Source organism: Echiichthys vipera, assembly GCF_963691815.1.
Source record: "Echiichthys vipera genome assembly, chromosome: 1".
Classification (NCBI taxonomy): domain Eukaryota; kingdom Metazoa; phylum Chordata; class Actinopteri; order Perciformes; family Trachinidae; genus Echiichthys; species Echiichthys vipera.
The window spans coordinates 17,006,769-17,033,319 of NC_139826.1; the positions used below are offsets into that span (position 1 = coordinate 17,006,769).

Consider the following 26,551-nt stretch of genomic DNA (forward strand, 5'->3'; position numbering starts at 1 on the left):
AACACGCACAGCTAAGGTTATAGATTATAATAGTAGCAGTTTTTTCAGCTAAACTCTAGTACCTTTAAGCAGTGTGAGTGCACCCGCTCCGCGCACAGCTGCGGCCAGCGGGCTGTCCACGGCCCGCTTGAAAGAGGTGGGCTTTAGCGGAGCCGTTTGCACATGTACGAGCACGAGCGTGCGCACGTGTGCGAGCACGAGCACGAGCCCTACGGCAGTAGCGTTATGTCCGCCTGTTCGGACATGTAAATAGAAGGACGGACCATGCGCGGACATTTAACAACAACAACAATGGCGGTGAAAGGTTCATTTTGGTGTGATGCGGAGGTGGAGTGTTTACTGCAGATTTGGTCGGATGAAAATATTCAAAAACAGTCGACAAGACGCACAAAAACTCCAAGGTCTGTGGAAAGATTTGTAAACAAAGCCACACACACGTGATCAATGCGTGTGACGTGTTACGGGGTGATGGCGTATGGACAGCAAGAAGAATGGGCCGGCCCTGGCAGTGTGAGTACAAACGGGGCTGGGGCGCGGGGGGGGAGGGAGGGGGGACAAGTACCCAAAAGTCCGGGTCGCGGTCCGGAAGGACAGTGTGAGTACGCTCTTAACAGACTTATTGGAGCAGCCTGATAATAAGCAGTTGCAATAGTCCAGCCTAGAAGTAACAAATGCATGGACTAGTTTTTCTGCATCTTTCTGAGACACAATGTTCCTAATCTTCGCAATATTACGCAGATGAAAATATGCAGTCCTTGTTGTTAGTTTTATGTGAGAATCCAAGGACATATCCTGGTCAAAAATAACACCCAGATTCCTTACTGTGGTGCTGGAGGACAACACAACATCATCCAGAGTAACAATATCTTTAGCTTTTGAGTTTCGGAGGCCTTTGCATGTTTCATTAAAGTACACCACTGAAGCATCAAGAAGGTAAATGCACTAGGGAATGTTTAAGCCACACCAAAACACAACCCATCCTTAACCCATCAGGTCCACTTGTGTCAAGCTTCACACTTGCCAGACCTTTCCAAGGATGTACCAGGCTGACCCTCCACCTCCTTTGTCAGTATGTCTGTATGTCACTGTCACCACATACACTCTGACTCACCAGGACAGGCCTGCTGACTGGCCCAGCAGCTAAAATAGAGACACACACATCATAGTGCAGTCTCACACACACACAAGAGGGGCCTCAATCCTTCTTGCTCTATTATAAATGTCTTTGGTACACCTGTGAAACCTCTAGCTCCACAATAATTCCCGAGCCTGTACCTCCTACACCCTCCATCTGCCGTGCACTGTAGTGTAAACTACAACGATGCTTAAAAAAGCCTTTTCCAATTAATCATGTTGTTACTGCCTATTTCCTTTTATATGCGCACGTATATTTGTGTTTGTCTGCTTGTATGTGCTTGTGTGTGTGTGTGTGTGTGTGTGTGTGTGTGTGTGTGTGTGAGAGAAAGAGAGAGAGGGAGAGGTTATTGATGATCCATGTCCAATATCCAAGTTAGCAGTTATGAAACAACAACAGAGAGTCAGGGTGATTAATCTCAGTCCAACACTTCAGCAAATAAATGGAGGATTCTAAAAAAATGTCCTCACTTACAAAAACAGTGTAACTAAACACACACACTTTCTCCAATGGATTTATCAGCTGTTACAACAGATTTTAAATGGTAAGACTAAATAAAGAGCTACTGATCTGGAGTCTTCTTTTGTGCATTACAATAAGTGCAGGTAGGCTAATCCTATTGTTACTGGTAATTTACCTGACTTTGCGATCTGCTGCGGTTTGCAATGATGAGATCGAAGCTCACTCTGACTTTGCTCCATGCTCATTGTCTCACTTGACTTGACAGCGATTGAAGAAAGCAGCAGAGTCTCTCTTGCCATAGGCACCTGACCAAATACTTCTAATGTATATGTGGTGTTGTGTTGCATATTGATGAGACACATTGAACTTCAGCGCGCTGACCGGTGCTCCACTGGGACACAAAGGCAGGCTCTGAGGCAGAAACATTATTGATCCAAAGTTAAGTGTTCTCCAACTTCCTTGTGAGATTTAAACCTAGAGCCAAGCTGCAATACACTGGTGGCTGCAGAGAGGAAATACTATACCTTGCCAATTAAAGCATTGTTTTATTGTTTTTGAGTAGATAAGCTGCAGATCTTTGATGTGGTTTGTGATCATGTGATTTCAGTGTGGGAATTGCTTCTCCAAGTTTTCTCTCCCTTAGGTTTTTATTGCTGTAGGGGAAACAATTAAATCCCTTGTGTCCTAGGATTAAAACCCTTTTATTGTTTTATTATTAATCAGGAAATATAATAACCTGCTATTGAGAGAAATGGCTATACATTTTGAACTTTTACAACAGGCTTTGCAGTGGGAGTGATTTTTGTTTTATACTCAACACAAGAACACAAAGGCTTTACACCGACTTTACAATGCATTGCGATGAAATCCTTTATGACGCACAACATTGTGCAGATCTGAATGAAAATATCAGTGCATTATATCAACATTTCAGATGGTTCTAAACCTTTAAAGGCAGGAAAATATTTTATAAAAAGAAAAAAAATCAAGGTTTTCATGTGACAGCTGAGTATAATAAGGCAGTAGTAATTGGCTTTAAAGAGAGGCTCCAACATCATCACATCACATCACATTGCAAATAATTGACACCATTCTTGTCAGCCTGTATTCCTCTGGGTTCAAATGGGATTAGTCTTTACTGATAGTTGTCGACAGATTTCAGTACAAAAAAGAAGTAGCTGAATAGGATAACTGCTTATTCCCTGCATACAATTTACCAACTAGACTGTTTTCATGCTTCTGTATGAGATGTAGATATCTCTTAATGTGCTGACGTCACTAAATGGGTGTAGGGTTTTCATGATGTCCTTATTCAACTGCAGGTCTGAAATATGTTTTCCATTACAGGCCAGTTGATGCCCCTCATGTAAGATTAATAAAGGTTATATCTGTGAAACCTGCCCCATACTGCATTTACAGTATAGTTATGATAAATGGTGTTTCCACTCAGTTGCCCAAACCAACTTCCCTGAGTAATTAAACCCAATTCATCACCTGCTTTCCAAACTCACGCTGAATACAGCCTCCTCAGCTACACAGCACGTAAAGAGGATCATACTTTACTAATGTGGTCAAATTTCTAACAGATAACATACTGTATGTGATTGATATGTCGTTATCACTCAGGAGCCAAAGGTCTTCCTTAAGTCATAAATGATATATTGTGATATGTCAACAACTAAAATGATCATTGTGAACAAACAGCACAGTGCAATATCAACACTCATCATGAAATGTGATGTAAAGGTAAATGGGTGATGTTATGGCACAGTGGTGGTTTGGGACCTTTGACAAAAATAAAGGATCAGAAGCCATGACTGTCTTGTCAGCTTGCATCCATTTTTGATGGGACGTTATTAGGTCTGGTATTTGATTTCACTGGGCAGGACAAATGGCTGTTCTGGAGGCTCTTTTCTCTGTTTTATGTATGTGTGCTTATGTCCAGGTGCATAAGAGCAGATGAGAGCCTCTGCCTTCCCTGCATGAATGTCTGTGCAAACAGGTGAATGTGACAAGTTGTGTAAAGGCGCATTGAGTGGTCAGAAGACTATAAAGACTCTATATAAGTACAAAATCCATTTCCCATTCTGGACACAACTGAATTTAAAGATCCGGACAAAATAATCTAAACGCCTAATGGAAATTTATTTTAATTTGACAACACACATCACAAATGCGGATACAGAGGTGATTCAAGCTAAGGAAGGTTTAGGGAGTTCAAAAGTCAGCAGACAGGTATCCACAGTCCAGAGGTGCCGCAGCTCTGAGACTCAGGTATGGGAGACCTTTGAGGAGAGCACAAACACGAACGTTCACAAGGAGGAAGTAAGGCTTTGTCCAGACTGTCTTGGGAGATGGGGCTTGTAATAGGCCGTAATAAATGTACCTAACCTACTGCCATGAGCTTTAGGTAGTGACCGAAATAATAAAAAGTTGGACCCAAGAAGCCACAATGACGTTCATTTGTAGGGTTTCTCAAGCTCACCCTTAAAGAACAAGATCAGGATCCAGTTGAGATCATCAGGCATGATGATTCCCCCTGGATGCATCCCTTTGAAGATTGTACTTCTACATAAAAGATAGAGACACAGGGCAAGCACAGATGCTGGAGAGATTATAGATCCCATTTGGTTAATGAAAGCCTCAGAATCCCACAGGAGGAGTCGAAGTATGTGGCCAACGAGATGGATTTCTGCCGCCGTAACTCGGACTCAGTAAAGCAGTACAAAATGGATGACTATTACTGGCAAATCGAAGAAAGTAGAGCTCTGAAATAGTTGTTGTAGCAGTAGCAGTAGTAACTGCCAGTAGTAACAGGAGTTGTTAGGCTGTGCCGGTCACTATAGCCATGGCGGTATCCGTAACCAGTGGCAATGTGTGTGCACCTATGTGCCCATGTTCATGTATATAATATATTTCCTATGAGAAATGCAATGTGTTAGTGATAAGAGTAATAGTATAGGGGTGCGTGCAGCGGGCAGCTGTGATATTAGCCACAATGACTCATGGGTAAATGAGATTAGTGCAGGCCTGTCAGTGGGAGAGGAATGTATTAAACAAGCAGAGGCTCATAAGTGCTTTATGGAAGCACGCGCAGCGTTTCATCACAGCTATAATAAAAGTGATAAACGGAGAGATGGAAATAACCCAGACTGGGGCCAAATGATCACTGTGGTCCTTAGTGGTGCAGCAGCACGCCACTCTCTAGGCCTGGACATGCCTCGTGTACGGATGAATTATTGAGAGGGGTTCCATATCAGCTTGGGAAACACCTCATCAATAAAAGATGGTATCATTTTAAACTAGAGGATGGAAACTGCAACAAATAAGCAATTGGTCCTTAAAGGAAACTGCTTCTACGGTAGCGACACAGCAGCTTGACAGTGTTTTCTCTTTAGATTTGTATTCACGTACAGCTCTGAACTCCTGGGTAGCCGGTGACGAATGGTTTATGGTGATTAATCGCGGCTTCTTCTGGGCTCAACTGCAGTGTTGATTGCACTATCTCAGTGCCTCAATGCACGATCCTTGTGCTGATTTTCACCGTTCTTTATATTTCTGCCTCCAAGGCCGCGGGGTAGCAACACCTGTACATGGCTTACTATAATCTTATGATATGGTAATGTGTACTCTCCATACTCTAGAGCGTGGAAGACCATAGTGGTTCTGTCAGTCAGCAGCTGTAGTAGAAGATTTCAGTCACACAACATGCTTTCACTAACAACCCAATGGAAATACTTATGCAATTATATAACAGTGCCATCTGCCGATAGGACAAGTATTCAGGAATATTATGTACTCACGTGGTTATTAATCTAAATAACCTAGCGATGTGCACTATATGGTAAAGGTTTCAATGTTGAAATGAGTGAGAAATTAGCAGGACAGACCTTAGACCTTAGAAGGACAGTTTGTATTTCTGCCAAACAAATTTATCAGTGGATACTCCTGTTTTCAAAAACTGTGAACTGTGAACAAAACCCTGCTCACTGGTTATTCTGTGTGGATGACTCATACTGCTTATAGATTATACTCCTCTCCATGTGACTCCCAAATACTGTCTGAGATTGGATCTTTGGATCTTCTGAGTCATTACTTTACATTTGGCTGTATGCTGATGATTAATTCTTGCTGCACAGCACAGTGGCACTTATTTAAATTGCTCAGGCTTTCAGGATTTAACCTCAACAAATCCAGAAACAACTCCATGTGTGAAATAATGCTTTGAAAATGTATTTTTGTGCCTGGGCTTTCACATTGTAATAGCTTAAATATTTTATTTTACTTTCAAGTAAAGTAAAGAAGTATTTTGATACTTCTTGAGTGGAACTTGCATAGACTTAATAAAACACTTTCTTCATACTTTAGATGGGGTGTTCCAGCTCAGACAATCCGAGTTGTGAACAAAACTCACATAATAGTTCCTTAAAGGAACAGTTTGACATTATGGGGAATATGCTTTACAACACTTTCTTGCTCAGAGTTAGATGAGAAGGCACCTCTCATGTCTGTGCACTATGGAGCCGGGAGATGATTAGCTTAGATTGAAAAAAATAACAATATGTTAATCACTGAGCTTTAGATGTGTTGGTAGACATATTTTGAACTTTGGTCAAAGTTGATGGTAGATTGTAGTTACTGAAACTGGTGCCTTCTTTGCAAGCATCAACAACAAAGACGGTTATTCGAACCTGAGCGAATAATGGTGAGGCCTTAATAATCCATTTAATTCATTATACATGAAGACTTGACTCCCTTTATAAGTTTAAAGCCCCTGAACACGCACAGGTGGTTTTAGTTAACTAGTTGATTAGACCTTTTCTCAGGTCTGTGTGGGTGTGTCTACTGTGATTGATTGACATCTTCCTGAATCTCCTGTTAGTTTTGTTTCACCTGTTAAGGCGGGACAAAGTACACCTGTATTGTTCTCATTGGTAGGCGGATGTTCAAATTCTCATCAAAGCCCTGCCACCTTCAACCCAAGCAGAGGTCTGATCAACGAGAATAACTAAAAACACCTGTGTGGCTGTTCAGGGGCTTTAAAGATGACCCTAACCCAAACCGAGTGGAACTCGGGGCAGGCCGAGCAGACCTAAATTTGGTGTGATTCAACACTGTGTGCATCCACCATGTACAAGTCTGCGGACCTCTGACTATAACCACAGCTTCAGTCTTCATGCCAAGTTAGGCTAATCAGAGTGATATCTATCCTTTCAACTAATTCTATTGCAAGAAAGAGAATATTTGTGTCTTTCAACAGGTTGAGCTATTATTTTCAACCTTATTGTTTCTGTCATCTAGCAGACTGGTTGAAATTACAATACAGACTCTCCTTCAGAAAAATAAAGAGCTTCTCAATGTGCAATGCATCACCACCCAGACATATGACACGCTTTGAAGTATGACATTACTTGACAAGTATTCAGTATTCAGTGTAATACTGCTCTATATAGCCTTTTAATGTTCACCCACATGCGCCTGAAGACTGAGAGATTGCAACCCTCTTAAAATGACGTTCACTGTCAAGAGGCTGCTGTCTTATTGCCCTTGGTCTCAGTGATGCTGGGACTGCGGTCAGAATCACTGCTCACTTGTGTAAATTCTTGCCTGTTTAGATAGTGGTTCAGGCTCCCTGGGGCTCCATTAATGAGATGCCACAGCGGAGAAGTGGCCCTGAGAGAAGGAAACCCACAAGATACCCATAAATCTGAGAGCTCACCACTGCTTTAATGTTAGAACTGGTAAGAAAGGTTTTTAGACAGGAAAGAAGAAGAGAGGTGCATTGGACAGAATAGAATCAATGAAAGGAAAGTGGAAGAGGAATGTGATAATGGAAAGGTGAACAAGTAAAAAAGTAGACAGGACAAAAGAAAGACATCAGTCACTAAGAGTTTTGTTGCCCCAGTTGAGAAGTCTCTCAGGCTTTTCTTCAGGAAAAGGGCAGTGATGCACATAGCATAAAAAGAAACCAAACCACTGAGCACCTGTTCTCTCTGTCCTCCATTTAACACTCAAGCGTGAGGGACTCAGGAGTGCACTTACAATAAGTCCTTGAAGAGTCTTAAAGCTTTAGCTATAACTTTTTTTCAGTCTGGATATTATTTTCTAAATTTTTTCAACCTGGATTTTAAATCTTTTTTTTCTTTTTTCATCTCACCAGATCTTGCATGCTTTGGGTGCTTTGTGGTGAATGCAAAAAAAAACAAACCTAGAGTACATCAACTTTAAACACAATTGCCAGTCATATCCAACTGGCAAAGTAGGCCATCGGGCAGCAAGAAACGATGTCAAAGTCTACCTCATGTTTACTGTTCCTAGATTCACATGAACATCATTATGTGAACAGATGTAAAGTTGCGATGACTGCGGCATTGCTCATGTAACTACTGCTCACTATCGAGGTACGATACCAAAAGTTTATGATGTGAACAAATCTTGAGCAGGCAGCTCCAAGCAAACGATCTGAAAAGAGCAAGCGTCGAATTAGAATTGGTGGACAATGTACATACATTATACATTGTATAAGATTGTTAAATATTCTTTATTAAAGTTATTTGTTTCGGAAAGCAGCCTCAACCTTTGACTGTACTTTTGCATAATCCACATAGAAAAGGTTGATTTTCATTCCAGTTCAAAAACCCAATTTATCGGCCGCCATCACTAATCTGTGAAACTTTCCCTTTGAAATCGGTCTCAAAAATACCATATCTGTCGGGCCCTGTTCTTAGATGTTGAACTGCACAAAGGTGATAAAGACCATGGTCGGAAAATATAAAGCCTTTTATGTACTGGTGTCTGGCAGTTGCATTTGAGAGTGCTGTTTTTTGCCTTAACTAACTGAGATGAACAGATACACTGAGACATAAAGTGGAAACACCAGGGTCCAGCTAAGACAGTACTGTTCTTCTGTTTCCTTCCTAAAATGACGTTCACTGTCAGGAGGCTGCTGTCGTATTGCCCTTGGTCTCAGTGATGCTGGGACTGCGGTCAGAATCACTGCTCACTTGTGTAAATTCTTGCCTGTTTAGATAGATATTCTTCTCACACAGGGTGATGTCATTGTCAGTTCCAAAAAAACAATGGATTCCACTTTGTCTCCAAGATATTACTGACGCATGATTTTTCGCACATTAAACTCTACTCTCATTCTGAAAGGAGCCTTTTAAGAAATGAGGGGACACTCTTAATAGGATCCACTAAACTGTGCTAAAAATCTGGAACATTGATCACAGGAGACGTTCTGCAAATAGAAATGTAATGTTCTCCACACTTTAATTTATTACTCAGAGGTTTTCTGCATGAGTTCACTTTAATCTTGGAGCTTCCTTAGATATAATTGCAATTACAAACCTAATTCCGCAATTCCTGTTGGCTGTATATCCAAGACGAGCTGGATATACTCGTTGGACCAATCTTCATTTACTTTATGGTGGGATACGATACTATGTGTTGTTATTGTATCACAACTGTGTTCCTTCAGAGGCTGCTCAAGCATCGCTGCAAACACTCATTTAAACCTGCACCATCTGGTGCCTTTCTATTTTTAAGACAGGTTCCGATAGAAAGCTCATTACAGCACAAAGCGTTATAGGTTCTCACAGATACAAATCAGGTGAGCAAATAACCAACCCATCACTCATCTTCAATTCAATAATGTTGACAGTTAAATTGTCTTGCATGCATAGTGATAGGAAACTAAAGTCTTAGGAGCCTCTGTATTGCGACAAATATAGACAAGAGGTGTTGAGGGTCAGGGTGTTAACATTCAAATCTCTAATTAGCACATCAAACAAAGGACTCTAAGGATGATGGGAATTTATCTGGTTTGCCACGAAAACCAAAGTACTGCCCCGCGGAGTAGGAACGCCTGGCTGCTGGATGCTACTGTTTTTTCTAAAGCATGTCTTATTAAGGACACCAACAACTTGTGCGCTTGACGGGCCCACGGGCAGAGAGAAGCACACCGGAGAAGAAATATATAGTAGAAAGCATTACATGCAAAAAACGTCTTTATTCAACTATACCTTAAGAAATGTTTAACTGCAGAGTATAACAGCTTTGAGCTCAGCAAATGACAAGCGCTTCTCCGCGGAGAACTAAAAAAGGACCAATTTAAAAAATCACAATAACTGAAGCAAAACGATGGCTGCTTTGTAGGACAGTGTAAATCTTAAGATATTTATATGTTAATAAGGACGAATGAAAACCTTTGTGGGGCAGTGCTGCTCACAATATTTAATACAACATCCATTGAATCATTCATAATAGACTAAGTATTACATTTGTATCATCATATTAAACACTTAATGTTTATTAAACTACAGCTTGGTTAGGCAAGATTACATAGATGTAGTGTAATCAGAGACAGATTTGATTTAAGACACTACATGCCATTATGAATAATAAGACAGTGCTTTTCTCTAAAATAATATATTTTAAGTGACAAAACATCCAGTAAAAAGAATGGTTTGTTTTCGCAGATGGTAGGAGTGTTGGGGTTGTCTGTGTTCAAGGGTCTACTTGCTCTGCATCTTGTAGTGCATATTCTGGGACACTTGTTATTCAACGGTGGTGATAAATCTAATTCTCCAGGCTTTTAAAAAGCTTTTATGCTGCTCAACATAAAAACAGCACGAATGCATCTGGTGACTTCCTCAACGTGGTTTGTTTGTATAAGCAAAAAAAAGCCAATAAATCAAGAAGAAAATAGAAGAACTCATAAAAATTCTCCCCTTGCGTTTTAACTCTAAAGCACTATGATGAAATCTTGGATGACCACAAACCTACGCAAACTCAACAGTAATAAGACAGAGCTCATGGCGGTGGCCCCTGCACCACTGCTCAGGAAAATTTGAGACCTGGCCCTAGTTGTGGAGGGCTGCTCCATTTCCCCATCTACTGAGGTGCGCAACCTGGGTGTTATTCTGGACTCCACTCTCTCCTTCCGGTCTCACATCAACAATGTTACCAAGTCTGCCTTCTACCACCTCAGAAGCATCTCACGACTCCGGCCTTCTCTCACACCTCCAGTAACTAAGACACTCATCCATGCCTTCATTACCTCCCGTTTGGACTACTGCAATGGTGTCCTGTCTGGACTGCCCACCAAGGACCTTAGCAGACTGAAGTATGTTCAGAACTCAGCTGCCAGGGTTTTAACCCAAACAAAATCCTGGCAGCATATCACTCCCATTCTCCAACAGCTCCACAACGCCTACAAGATCCTCCTGCTCACCTACAAATCTCTCCATGGACTCTCACCACAATACCTCACAGATCTCCTCCACCCCTACACTCAGTCACGCTCCCTGCGGTCCTCTGACAAGGACCTGGTAGCCACCCCCCGCACCAGGTTACGGACTTTTGGGGACAGGGCTTTCTCTGTCAACGCTCCCACACTCTGGAACAGCCTACCACTCCATGTCTGCTCTGCCCCGTCCCTGCCTATGTTCAAAAAGCACCTCAAAACATTTCTTTTCACCAAGCCCTTTGACCGCTACCGCCCCCACCCCCCTCCAATTGTTAAGCGACCTTGGGTACCATGAAAGGCGCTATATAAGTACAAGTTATTATTATTATTATTATTATCATTATTATTATTATTATTATTATTATTATTCTGAACTAGACTCTAATGTGATGGCATCTACATTTTTTTATTATGCAAAGAGGCAGAAATTAGTGGTTAACTATTGATAGGCTAACTAAGGTAAACTTTCCTTCGTAGGCCTTATAACAGCAGTCCATTTAAGAGATTAAGGAGGACTGCTAACAAATAGCAACCATTTGGATCACTTTGAAAAGGTAAGCAATAAGATGTACTGTATGAGATTAGGGTTGGATCTGTGAGAGAACACACTACGGCGACAAGACACAGCTTTTGAAAAAACACATATTTCTCCTCGGAAAGACCTTGGCAGCACACTATAAGCAGTGCCTTAGGGCAGGGCTGTAACAAAAGGCTTAGCACTCTGACACCAAATACAGCGGTTTGTTCTGTAGAAAGTGCTAACGGCCGATACTGTTGCTCTGACCGAGCAGACAGCAGGTCAAACGTGTTACTGATCACAATCCACTATAGAAGGAGGCGCCCTGCATCTGCTGCGCTTGCATCCAGACAAGGATTCGGAAGGACGCTGTTGTGTTTCAGAGCTCACACACACCATGTTCAGTAATGCTCGAAAGCACACACACACACACACACACACACACACACACACACCCATACACACACACCCATACACACACACACACACACACACACACACACACACACACACACACACACACACACACACACACACACACACACACACACACACATATAATTTTCTTATTTCATCAAAGTAACAGATGGTGTGCACACACAGACAGACAATGCTCTTAGACAATCAAATGGTTTTTTACATTATTTTTCCTCATACTCCCCAGAATGCACCATGAGCTTTGGATGAATTGGTTTTATTTCCTTTTGGGACAATGTGACCGTCAGTGTGCTGTCACAACAATCTGGATGCTGCCAGGATGATTTTGTGAATAGAGAACTGAGCCAGAGCAGCAGTAAAACATCTTCCCTCTTGTACCGATCTGTTGATAAAGGGAGCCACGCATTCCACTGAGGTGAGCAGGGAAAACCGAGAAATATCAAAGTACTCTTTTTACAGTAAGGGAAGAAAGAAACGCTTGAGTAAATCACAGCTGATCTTAACACCCATGTTCCTGTAGCAAAAATACAGCGCAATAGGCATACACAAAGATGATGATACCACCTTGTCAGGCAGTTGTGACTGAAGCAACTTCACAGGAGCTGAACTCACACTGAGCCGTCTGAGCCATCTCGCTTACAGTTAAGGTCAGTGTTGCAGGCGGATGTGATGAGAGAAAGGGCTAAGAGTCGTTATGTCTTGAACCCATCCTTCGTACTACAAAAAGACAAACTGTGCAAATCATTTTGGTTGCTAAAATTAAAGCGTTTTTGTGTGTGTGTGTGTGTGTGTGTGTGTGTGTGTGTGTGTGTGTGTGTGTGTGTGTGTGTGTGTGTGTTTGTGTGTGTGTTTGTGTGTGTGTGTGTGTGTGTGTGTGTGTGTGTGTGTACACCTCAAGAGTATGTATATCACAGAGGCTCTTAACTCTGCATACGCTCACACAGGGATCATGAGATTCACAGGAAGGCAGCCAAATGCCAAATCAGGAACTGTTTCAAACAAGCCTTATTTCTAAGCACTGGATTCTAAACTGTTTACTTTCCATCTTGTTGGCATAGTTTAAATGAATTCATCCCCTCATGTGAAGTAAAGAATAACTTACTTTAAATTAATATTTACTCTATTGAATATCAGCTTCCTTGTATAGGCATTTCCACAGAGTTATATGGATTATTTCTATTGTTCAAGGAATGACTTTCAAAACCATCTAAATGCCTCCTAAGAGTAATTTTCTTAGTTGCATAATTGTCCAAACACTGTTACAATCTTAGCATTTATCCACAGAGAAAATAGCCACCTTACCGGTGAATCACCTCTTTTTGAACACCTCTTTTACAATAGAAATGCCAGATGGTGTATTCATGAGCAATTTTTTTTTACAGTATGGTGACAGTGTTCTTAATTACAGATGAGATGATTCTCTTTATCCAGAACTTTGCATTCTACATTTGTATGTAAATGCTCTCATCCCAACTCTTAGTTTTGAAGACATAATACTGCGAAAATGTCTCCTTTTATAGCCCTGCTCTACACACTGTACTACATCACTGTATTTTCCATTGTTTTAACCTGCAGGCATACACAACCCTCTGCTGCACTCATCGCAGACGTATAACCTCAGCACATGAGCAGTGATTAACCACCCACACAGGACCTTTAACACTGAATACGCACAAATGCAAAAACACAGCTTGGAAGTGTATCGCTCGATATGAAACCCTGAACCTCATGGAGGTGCTGAAATAGTAAGGTCAGTGGTCCAAGTAGAAAGAAAAAGATAGAAAAACAATACTCGGGTAGTAAATAATCTAAGAAACACCTGCTCCCATGCCTATATACCATGCCCGATAAGCAATTTGTGCTCATTTTATTTTATGCACCTTTTAAGAATACATGCAATAATCGAATACTGATTATCCTGGAATTGTGGGATTACTAATAACTAACTAAATGGCCCAATGGTTTGCATTAATAATCTGGCAGAACATCAACATAAAGCTGGGGGAAAGCATCAACTGAATTGCATTGTGCAAATAGTCAGCTTCTGTGCCTTGACATATTTTTCATCGGATGTCACCGACTCAATTTTCACCCAAATACCAATATCTCACCAATTGTGCAAACTTGTTTCATCTTGTTTCCCTTCTCACCTTCCCATCAGGCTTATGTCACATGGAACAAAAAAGTAAAACTGCATTTTATAGTCATGAAAATGTGTTGTAGTGATGTCTATGACATGAATTCTGAGTGAAAGATGAATGCAGGCTTTAGCAATTAGACCCTTCGAAAAAAAATAATTGTATGAGGTGCACATGCAGCTGAACAGCTGAAGGCACATAGGCAAAAAGGAAGCTTTAAATTCTGAAAACAGCATGATTATCGGCCAGCTCTGGTCTGGCTGTTTAAATGTTAACAGCAGAAATGATCAAATGAAAGCTGACAGTGAAAACAAAAAAACTCCTGAACTAGAGAGCGAGTGTGTATGAGAAAAGTAGTCTTTCTACTTTCAACAATAGCCAATCCATTTCAACTGAGCTGGGAAATGAAAAAGATTTTTGGAAACTTTGTTTCAAAGTTGAAATATGGTAGAGACAAAAGAGCATGAGGTCTTGAACAAGTAACCCCCCTGTATCAAAGCGGGTGCCTGCAGGATTAAGAAGCACTATCATGGGCTTTTTTCTTCTCACTTAGCTCTTATCCACATCTCCAACCTCTAGTCTCTGTCTGCTGCGTTTGCTGGAGGGCAGCACTCTGAAAGTAACCTCTTCAACTAAGCTATTAGAGTTTAAATGGTCTATTTTAAGATGACATCTCTCTTGTAAAGTATTAAACCCATTACCATAATTGTCTATTTGAACAATGCACAAAAATTGACAGGTGTTTCCTATGGTTTCTGAAACATGTAATAGTGCGAAATGATGAAAAACTGACAGTGAGAGAAGAAGAAGTTTGATTCGAGGTAATTCAGGCCAGTGCATGAAGAGCAATAGAGGATGGAGAATACTAGGAAAAAGGCATTTCATTTACTTTAGACGGACTGATGCTAATTTTCCTTTATGCGTTTCCAATTAAACCAAATCTCTCAAACAGGGACTGAGCCAGGTGTCTTTTATCCAACACCTCACCGTACTATTACATCTTCCAGTATATGGAACATGTCAAATTAAAGCATGTAGGGCCTACTAAGTGTTAGCAGGTGCACACACAGGCACAGCTAATTTTCTGGAGTAGGTTACAACATCAACATTTACTGACTTGAACTGACTGCAAAGCAATAATAATCATTTTCCTAGATTTGCACCAGTGCCCTGAGATTAGTTCAAACGTCTCGTATTTCCTTTCTATGATGCTCTAGTCGTCCTCCTGCTCTGTCACATTACATCTCCGGTGTCAAATCAGAAATCTCTAATGACAAGAGTTACTGCGAACACCTCCTCATGAAACTAGAAAAAAGTCCAGTCACATCATGTCAATATATTCAACCCGCTGGATTCCATTAGTGTAATAGCTTTTGAGGAGCACTTATCTTCGCATTGCAGAAGTAGAAAATTAGCACAAGTAAAGAATTGAACTAAACTTTTTTTTAAAACAAGTACATTGAATGACTGCAATCTTGAAGAGAAATGCTATGCTAGAAGAAAGCACGGAAATGTTCATCCACAGCTCCTTCTGTCTCATATTTATGGCCTATGGACAATGGACAATACACATTGGAAGATAAATATTTGCTGTACAGCTACACTGAGGAATGCTGATGAATTAATTTATTGAAAATAATTTTCTTGATAACCTTGAGTAAAAAACAAAAACAGCAATAATCATCAGACACATGACTCATTTTTAACATGACTAATTTTTAACATTTGATTTATATTAAAGATGTAGTCTGTGAGATTTTCATCTAGTTAATTGTCTGTTAGGTTCCTATCTATCAAAGAGTGAGTTAAAACCCTGGTGATTGATCATATGAACCACGATTGAAAGCACTTGTATTTGCTGCTTTACCAAGAAATACGACCTGAGTGTCTGTGGCGACGTTCCCTCGCTAAAATCAAAGGCGCCGCAAAGTTAGTGACCCTTTCTACATTGTTTCCCTTCTCTCTTTGGACCTCCTATCAGTGTGGAGCATGTGAAGGCATCATGCCACATTGCACAGGTGAGAGCTGCCGATCTACTGACGTCATACAGTCGACACTGTTCAGTTTCGAAAGGAACTCTGGGAGATGAAGACCTAGAGGTGCGCCTGCAGTTAGAGCTTGTCTCAATTTGTAATTACAACTTTAAGATTACTGATCATTCAGTTAATGGAGTGATAAGGCCTGAAGTGGGTGCAAATGTTTAATTTGTTAAAGTTTGCATTAAGGGGTGTTCTGCCTTTACTCTTGTCTTTGGGACAGCCAAAGACATTATCCCTATTGTATGTGCTCTTCCTTCTTCCAAACTACTGACACATTTGACTAAATCACAGTGACCTCCTCTTTTCTGTCAGGGAAACACATCGCTGGAGGCGATGTAAACGACAACTTTAAAGTAAGTGTTGGCTGGCAGTGTACACAATCACCGCGAAGATCATGAGGGATGCAAAGGATGCCAGAAAATGGGTTTTGCTATATCATTAAAATGCAACACAGTTGCCACATAGCAGGTGTGCCTGAATAAACACAGATATGTTCTGTTCTGTAGTGTTTGTTTTTAAAGGAAAACAATACAATTTTAGGCCACTGCATTTTCTTGACAGACATATACTTTAATGATTACAATTTTTAAACACAAAAACGTACCTTGAGCTTTGCGCATTGCTCATGAATACTTTCACGTTTCATACTTAAAATAAAATAAAAGTGCTCATAGCAATTTGGCATGTTTGTTAACATTTAGAATGCATGGATATTTTACAATTATCTATAGCTAATTTTACTCACATGACCAGACTTGCAGGTCTGCTGCAACTGCACTGTAATTTAGATTCTTTTGATTGAATGTTTTTTTATTTTAAATTAAATGTATTATTATTATTTATTTATTTTTGTAATTATTTTAATACATAGCAAATAAATAGTACAGAGAAAATGGCTTAAGTTCCCTGTGAACTGAAACAAGACAGACATAGGTGCAACCATAGTGGGTACGACCAGGGTGCAACTCTAATTGACAGCGGAACGAAAAAAACGACCAATTCCACTGCCGGAACTTAACAGTGTGGCACCCGGCGGAAGTATACAGCGGTAGCTCCGTGGTTGTGTGGGATTAGCTGGAGGACACCGATGTAGTCGTTGCTGTTACAATTGTTTCACCGTTTTTTAGGCCACAATGTCTTCCGTAGATGTTTTAAGAGACTTTGTCAGCGAGCGGCTGACCGCTGCTGCCGAAGAAATATTCAGCGTTTTTCAAAAGACCATCGTGGAGTATGAAGAAGAGGTCCTCCGTCAGCGCAGACTGCTGGAGATCGTTTGCAACCCCGAAATACAGTTGCACAGGACAGGTGGGTCCAACTGAACTGGTTTAATAACTCAAACAGAACAAGTTGACTCATTTACAGCGTTAGCGCGGGTGCTGGAAATCCTGTGTTTTCAAGTTTGGAAAAGTGCTTGAAATGTAAAAACCAAGATCTCCATATTTGAGAGACTGAAAACAGCATTTTCTGACATTTTTGCAGGAAAAATTACTTTTGACTATAAACATATTATTAAAAATGGTTGGTGATTATATTCCTGTCGAGTTGAGTTAGTTTTCCTTGCATTGTCGTCCTTCTCAAAACCTCATGTTGGTTGTTTTTAGGCCCATAACACCTAATTTAATGTGCAAGTGCAATAATGCATAAAAAAGTAAGTATACTGAAAACGGAGTTTTGTACTGAATACAAATGAGTAGTTTACCACAGCTGTAAATTGCTGGAAAAGCACCAAAATGCACCTTAAATGCTTGAAAAGGGCTGTAGGAACCCTGCATATATAATCTAATTTGTTTTATGATTAATAATGGTAACGTAGCAATTGTCTCTTTGTGTCCCCGCAGAGCTCCCACAGCAATATTTCTGTAAGGAGGAGGAGGAAGAGGAAGTGGTGGTTCAGCAGCTCTTTATTCGGGGGATCGGCTCAAGTCTGGACCAGGAGGATCCAGAGCCTCCACCGACTAAAGGGGAACAGGAGGAGCTCTGCACTGGCCAGGAGGTACAGCAGCTCGTACTGGAGCAAGAGACTGATAACTTTGTGCTCACTCGTACTTGTGAGGACAGTGACTACAGTGAACCAGAAACAAACAGTGACCAGCAGCTCCTCCATGACAACCCTCTTGTAGCTGAGAGCCGAGTTCAGAAAGGAGGTAAGAACGGAGACTTGACATCATCTAGAAATGCCAAACCCAGAAAACGAGTACAACATCGTGCAAGCAATAGTCACAGCAACAATGCAAACGACCCTACCTTGTTGGGGATTCACAGCCACACTGACACGACTAAAGCGCTTTTCCAATGTGACCCATGTGGGAAAGCTTTCAAGTTTAAGTCGCAGTTGTGTTTACACATGAGAACCCACACAGATGAGAGGCCGTATTCCTGCAAGACGTGTGGGAAAGATTTCCGGAGCAATAGCCACTTGACGGTCCACATGAAAACCCACACAGGTGAGAAGCCATATTCTTGCAACTTCTGTGGGAAAGGATTCATTCAGACATCAGCATTGAACAACCATTTAAGAATCCACACGGGTGATAAGCCCTACACTTGCGAAATATGCGGGAAAGGTTTCAAATGGAGTGGTGGCTTAAATTTCCACATGAAGATGCACACAGGTGAGCGGCCACATACCTGCCAAACATGTGGAAAAGAATTCAGACAAAAAAGTGACTTGACGGTCCATGTGAGAAGATCGCACACCGGTGAAAAGCCGTACCTTTGCAAGATTTGCGGTAAAAGACACTTTTCTGCATCTGATTTAGCGAAGCATATTAGGTCGCATACAGGCAAGCAGCCTCGTATTTCTTTTGAAAACAAGGATTTTTTGAAACCATCATAACATCCCGAATTTAGCTGCTTTTTTTTTTTTTGCAGTGAGTGCATGATTCCTACAAATGTTTGACTTTTTTGTGTGTCTTTTTTGAAATTTGTGTGCACTACTAACCTGACTCCGCCAGATGGATTGATTCGCATTTGCTCTGCATATTCGGAGATCTTTTGGGAAGGGGGGAAAATAGTGGTTGCTGATTGGATAAACCATCTATCTATCACCACCTATGATGTAATAGACATACCAAATCAACCAATCAGATCAACGAAGCGTATGACGTACAAACAGAGCGTCAAGGCAAAGCTCTGAAAGTAAACAACATGCCGGTAAAGGATATTTGCAGTTTCTGTAACACGAATTTACAGATAAAAGTCACATTATCAGGCTTCAAAACCAACGCCAAACATTCTCCATCGCACGTTACCAGATGGATCTGCAAGTAAAATACAAGGGAGCATGCAAAATCAGGATGGTCTCACAAGGCTCATACACTACCTCATGTTATATGGAACCCTGTGTGTACTCTCTGAAATTCTACTGGTGTTGGGTCACTTATTTTTTATGTGGGGTTTTAGTGGTGACAAAAACAAAAATTCTAGCTGATGTTCTACATGGTCCCGTCAATTAATCTGTCTAAATAATTAGATCAACCATCAGTGCCAAAAGGGACCTGGGCGTATTCTATGTAACGTATTCTAACATTTAAGTTTTGTAACAACATGATGATTTACGAATACCAGTATGATACAGACGTCCAAAGCATTGAGCTAGTTATGTTCATCAGTGTTGCGTATGTGTGTGACTGACATAAAAAATAAAAGCGATCATAGTGAAGAAAAGATTAATATTGTTGTTAAAGAGTGTTAACATTCAATAAATTGTACAGCTGAAGGTTAATTTAAAGTTATTGTTGTATTAATGGTGTGGTGTGGCTGATTCAATTTCATCTGGATAAAGGTATTTGCCAGATTTCATAATTGTTCATTCGTCATCTTGTTTTTTTTTTGTAAGTGCTTCAAAAGACAGACATCCAGATGCAGTTTGACGGACAAGATCGACAAGAGGTTTACTGCAAAACATCCATTTTACCCTAATCATCATGCTACACTCTGGAGCCAGTCAATTCCAAGGTTTAAGGATTATAAGGATTAAACTGCTCCAATTGACAGTTGAGCAGGAGAGTCTTCTGTGACACACACACCTGTAGCTCTCTCCCTCTCTTCTCAGAAGCAGAAAGATTGACTGCATGCTCTGACACAAAGACAAACAGTTGCAAATTAGCGCACATAAGTACAGTGACACTTCTGTGATTTAAAGTAATATATGGTGCAAACCGCAGCCTGTTTCAGGAGTTTCTGCAGCATTCAGAATGCCAACAAAGCGACAGAGGCAATTAGATTCAGATATTCACTGAGGCCCCGAGAGAACAACCAGGAGTCGTTCATATTCTTGTCACACAGCCGGCAGCTCAACAACACGCTCCTCACACATAAACCACACTGGTGAAAAGGAAAAAAAGCTTGAGCCGTGATTCACTTTGTTTATATTCGGCCCTGACATGATGTCTGACAAGACAGTCAGGTCAAGGAGGAGATTTTTTTTACAAAGGCAACAGCAGCAGGAGTATACTTCTAAGAGGTTTCCTGTCTGTTTGACCATTTATGTTGTTTATTTTCTCCTCAATGTACTTTAACTCTTAACCTCGTAAAGGCTTTCTCTGTCATTCAACTAACATTGACTGAGAATTTACGAGACTGCTAGAGTACCGCTTGATGCAGGAGGTCAGTCTGACGCAAGCTTCAGGTCAGACGGCTGGATATTTCATTTGGGGCAGCATTTAAAGACACTATGTCACACAGGGCCAAGCTGGCTCATTTCATAGGCCACAGCCCGCTGCCCCAGTGTGAGCTCCACCTCCTCTGAGGGCACATTCCCGGCTAAATCCGGCAGCCGTGCCAGCTTCCTCTTGTACGGCATTGTGAACAGTGCTAACATGGGCAAACAGCACAGCACAGGCAATCTCAGTGAACATAATGTCTAACACAACTGGGGGAGGAAAAATGAGAAGTATAAAAAAGCAGAGGAACGTACGCTTTGAAGGGGATTTAAAAGACAGAGCGAGGGTTCGACAGAATTTGCATCTTTATGACAAATAGGGCTGTGCTCAAAATATCATTACGGCAATATATCGTGAAGTACTCTTTGCTGAGATGTGTATAAAGATGCTACTGTATCCATACAGCAGGAAATACTGTGACCGTATTTGAAGAAGAAACACCTCCTGTGGTGCGGTGCACAGCAAAGCCAACAGGAGGCAGCTGAGTCCGATACATATTATTGTCAAAACAAAAAGTCAATCAAGCATGTTAAGTTAAAAATGTGCATATATTACTTTTATGATCTCTGTTGGCCTGGATTTAAAATGTTCTAAGTTGTGCAATCACCGTTCTGCATAATAATAAAGAAAAGCTGTTGTATTAAATACTGTGAAGGACATGGTCATGGACAATACCCGATCCTAATTATAATTGGACTTGAATGTTAACTAATGGATGAACTAATGACAAAGTCACCTCAACTTAGTCCTGGAGGAATCTCTATGGTATTTCTTTAAAGCTACTATAATCAATGCTTTTATACTCACAATAAATCAAATAAATGTGTGTGAGGGGTGTTCTGTATGTGAGATGATTATCACCCAGTTTCCTTTAGCTTTGCAGCATCTTTTAGCTCATTTTATTGATTTCCGACCCCACAACTTTACTGTTCAAGTGTCGTTTTCAGCCACAGCAGGAAGCTGTTTTCAGCAACAAAAAAGAGCTCTAAAAAGTCTACTCTATCTGCACAGCACACAAATGGACGACAGACCCAGTTGGGCAATTAGCTTGTGAGCATAGCGGAGCAGTTTATAGAGAGATCATCCCTATGTTCGCAGGGAATAAGTGTCTATTGATATAAACTAACATTGCAAAAGATTGATAAGGAGTATATTTACAGTTCAAACTGCAAATGGACAAAGGTGATCTGTTCAGCCACTGTGACAGACTCCGTCATGACTTATTGTTGCAAGTTTCCAGCAGCGTAGACACAGAGTTTGTCATTATTTTGCCAAAACAAAACCGTCAGAAAAACGTGCCAGCAATAATCAAATAATTTTGATAAGCTCAGAGACATATTATTCCAATTCCAATATGTTCTAGTTGAGAGCCGGCTCTCGATTTCCATCCCTAAAAATGAGCTCTATGTACCGAGTCTTCCATGTGTTAGGGCAACGTGAAAAGAAAACATCTACAGTAATAACTTTTCCATCAAGATGCACTCTGTCTGAGAATGAAGGGAAGAGTTGCAGCTGAGCTCACGTAAGGAGGGCGACCGAAGAATCCCACTGAGACAACACTTCATTTGGAACAGAGATACTTCCAGTACAAGTCTTTCAATTAAAAGCTCCAGTACCTCTGACGCTTGCGTGTGCAATAAGAGGCAGAGGAAGAGAGCCTTAAATGGCAGCTGACTGCTGGGGTCTATCACATCTCGCCAAGCCTCTAACACAAGCCTCATTTCTCTGCATGCATTAGGGAGGATGACTGTCACATAAAGAAGCCCTGTTAAAGCCAGATCTACATTGCATCAATGCCTTCATCAGTGTTAGTGATTGAGGTGTACAGCACATGCGTCCTGAAGACTAAGCCCACTGAAATATCTTTAAGGCAGAATGTTAGAATAGTCAGGCTTGCTAAACAGTCATCATTGCTCCACTGCTGCAATATTGAACAAATGTCAAAAGAACAAATGGAGTGAAATAACCCACCAGACTGGGAACAAAGATTAATTGAGAGACAATTGAGGTCCTGTCACATTGTTATACTCTGTTTTCCATAAAGAACAGAGCAATCATGGATCCTTTGAGTTTGTAATTGACTTCGAGATGTTGTCCCATAGTCTTTAGCCTGTAGAGATGACATACAGATTGTCCTAATACAGAAGAAACACATAAACTAGTGCTTTTATTAATACACAAAGCCACTGAAAGCCATTGCTGGTGGCATAGTGAATGAATGCTAGTCGCAAAAATAAACAACAGACTGTCATAGAGTTAAAGCAACCTTTCCATGTTTGTGAAAAAGACACGAGTATTATTAGCAACACTAGTGGCATGGCTCTATGGATGGACATGTCAATCTGACTGTTTGTCCTCCCCTTTGGTCCAGACAGAGATATCCTAACTTTGTACCAGCCGCAGCCTGCGATGCTGGTATTATGTTCACCTTGTGAGTCTGTGTGTGTCATCATGGAAAAATGTAGTCTTTTGAGATACCTATTGTAACATGGACTAACACAGTACTTTGCTTCGTGTTTATATGTCAGGCTGACTTTCTGTCTGTGGACAGATTATGTCACCGCGATAGCATCCCATCCAAGCAAGATACAGTCACTAAACTTTGCAGGTGTGTAGTTTTGATCAAAATGAAGGCTGAGGTCGAAGATGGGTGTGGTCCAAGCAAGGGTGCCAGAGTAAGGAAGTGGTATAAGATACTTTACAATATTAGTCTGTGTAGAGTAATACATTACTGATTAAGGCATTACAAAATGGAAGAGGAGGATGTTGTTTCATAACGGGTAATCAAAGCACAGACTTTTTTTAAAAGTTCATTACAAATCAAGTGGTGCGAGATATTGTATAGCCTAATGAACACTCTCCTCCAAAGTGCACATCTGGCCCATTGATGCATTCACATGCAGTGGTTGAAACTGTAAAGGTCAGGGAACAAAGGAAATAACGCCACTTGAATGAGAATATTATCGCTGATTAATCACATTCAGAACAACCTGTCTTCTCCAACATGATCCAGAATTCATGATGAGCAAGAGCAAATTAACGGTCCATCCAAGTATCCAGTACTGCAGGGAACTGAGGTCAGGCCTTTCTGCAAAGTCAGAACTCACTGACTAATTAATGAGTAACAACAGCTGAGCCATACCTATACAGTACAGAGGAGAGTTCAGGAGAAATGTAAATGATGTACAAGTCAATGGCTTTAGTACAATAGCTTTTGTCAAGTAATCAGTTCTAGATGCATTTTTTCTGACAAACCCATTTAGCCACATCACCTGCAGACATCAGGGAGCTTAATGGGAAATGCTAATTACGCAAAAGTGCAAAGTCTGGATGAGTTATTGCACTTTGAAGTATTGTTTATTCACTGTGATGTCACCCATTCAGGCAGTCTTGTTACTCAAGTCAGCAAGAAAGATGCTTTTAGGTGTCAGAGAAGATAATTACATTTACCCAACCCCAGTAAGCCTCTATCTTTCTGAAACTTACATAAGTTGTTTGTTTCTGTCCCCTTATACGACCCACAGCAGTGGTTCCTAAATTATGGGCCCTTCCAGTGGCAGGAGATCAACACATCGTACCTAAACATAACGCATGGGTGCAGATCCCAAGGGAGTCATATTAGGTGTACGCTCATGTGCCCCCCCCCCCCCGCCCCAATATAAACAAGTAGCAAAAGACTTTAAGTCATAATATAATAGGTTGCTTCGAGTCATATTATTTTTATATTTTGAATTGTCACCTGTTTTCCTTTATATAAATGAAGTCATTTTCATCGTTGTTGCATAAAAACCCACCCAGTTGCAGAAAATTGTGTGCTGACGCTCTAAACTTTTTTACCCTATCAGCTTTAAGGTGAATGTCACTGTAAGTTAGTTTCAAATGGGCGACATTTCATGAATTGAATAGCAGCCACCTTACCCCACACTTAAGCACCTTTTATATCCCTTTGAGCTATGAGGAAGTGTGAACAGTTTTCCCATTTTTCAGGGTGAAATTAAGGCCACTCATGAAAACCGGACGTAAAAAAAATGTCAAAGCATAAACTGAAGTCGGTAACTTTTCGTAAAAAAAATGTTGTGTTTTCATATTTGCTGAAACTGTAACTATGTCTTGACCGCACAATGAGACAGGTGATCTTCAGTGGGCAATGGCCATACGAAGTATCCTTCTTGATGAATTATCTGCTGTGCTTTAATGGAAGGATATCAAGGTGCCCTCCAAACCCGCAAGTCATTTCTATGTTTCTAAATGTTAATAAAGATTAACATTTCCAATCTCCTGGCTCCAACTTTTTCAGGACAACTGTGAGCAATGCCAGCTCTTTATCTCAAAATGTGCCCATGTACATCCCTGACACAGGATACAGCAATATTCACAACAATGTCAATTAATGATTTGTAAGATATAGTATTTTAAGGGTTGTGGTGAAGTTCAAGATTCCACTTACATAGGGTTGGAAGGTAATCCCCAACATTTCTAAGGCGCGTCTTCTCTCTAGGGGCCCATACTGTATGGAGCCAAAGCCAAGCAGTAGATCATTTATGTACATGGCTGTGTCCTATGATGAACGCTGAGAGGTGACCTATGATCCCTTCTTTAAGGCCAGGTAAAAAGTGAAAAACAAGGAACCTACCTTGAAAATTATTACACAAACCTGTGAGATTATTCAATCCTTTCTTGTCTTTCCACTCTTTGTCCCCTTTGTTTCTCTCCTCACCTCTCATTCTGCTGCATTATCCTCCACCTTCTGACAATTTATGAATTTTTAATCCCCACCGTCCATGACTGTTCTGCAGATATATATGCTGACATCATAATTCTTATTTTAGATTTGTTCTAAAATGTAGTCCTACCTGAATAACGTGAGAACTGAATGAGCAAGGGCAAGAGCATAATGTATAAAATTCATGAAGGAAATGAAAGAATGACACAGTGTTTTGGAATCTATAGGCTTATTTTAACTTGTAAATGCGAATCTGCTTCTTTATGTCTATAGGAATGATACGGTAATGTTAGTTAGAACGCACCGCAGCCTCAGCCAGCCAAGAGCTTTCTAACACACCTATGTGTTTTCGCCACTGCCCTCAACTCTCATTGAGACCCCAGGGCCTACATCACGCTGCGCACACATAAATGTTCAGTGTCCGAGAGACCAGCCAGAGCGAGGAGTTCAGTCAGGCAGCAAGGTCACCCTGACCTTTACTGTAACAGGAAGAACACAAGGCCTTCTGGGATACACTGTCCTGTCTGCAGCGATAATGTCAACTTGATGAATGATGTAGCTGAGGAGGATTTTTTCCAACCTTCTTGAAACAACCTCGCTGACAGATCTGGCAGGGGTTAAGAAAAGGGAGCCATCTGGGTTGAACCACGCAAATGACAAGCTCATCCTCTGCATGTGCACATCACAGCCCACTGTAGGTAAGTTGCTTTCATGTGGTCATCTATCACAGGCATCCACAGGGACTCAGCCCACTGAAAATTGGGCTAACAGAGACTGTTAACCCCATTTAAATAGTGTCAAACGTTTTGAGAGCTAACCTTCCCCAAGGCGAAAAAACAAACTGGGGTAAAGGAGGCTACAAGTGCAGAAGACAGCTACTGTATCTATACCTAGTATTTCAACATCATTAACAGTTCCCTTGCAATTGTTTTTTTTGTTTTTTTTTTACATTTATTGCAATCATCCTGTTTACCCTTCCTTTCTTCCAATTTTCTTTCCTTTCCGGACTTCTTTTTTCCATGGTTTCAATCGGGGATACAATAATAATCTTCAATAGATCAATCAATTTATTGTTTGATCTATGAAATTTCAGATATTTGTGCATAATTGAATTAAAAAAGGAGCCCAAGTTGATGTCTTCAAATGGCTGTTTTTGTCAGACTTATAATGTAAGAGGAAAAAAAG

At 40.8% G+C, this 26,551-nt stretch overlaps 2 protein-coding genes across 4 annotated transcripts in view; one reads left to right on the top strand and one right to left on the bottom strand.

The window, feature by feature from the left end:
* Positions 1-26,551, bottom strand: part of LOC310964434 (FERM domain-containing protein 5-like) — a gene marked incomplete at its 5' end in the record, with an annotated part of 64,590 nt that overhangs the window by 18,331 nt on the left and 19,708 nt on the right. The window lies entirely within an intron of this gene.
* LOC310948816 (uncharacterized protein) lies at positions 17,068-19,730 on the top strand. Its single transcript, XM_083916063.1, has 2 exons — positions 17,068-17,284; positions 17,818-19,730. The coding sequence occupies exons 1-2, from the start codon at positions 17,113-17,115 to the stop codon at positions 18,813-18,815; spliced, it is 1,170 nt and encodes a 389-aa protein (XP_083772189.1). The 5' UTR covers positions 17,068-17,112; the 3' UTR covers positions 18,816-19,730.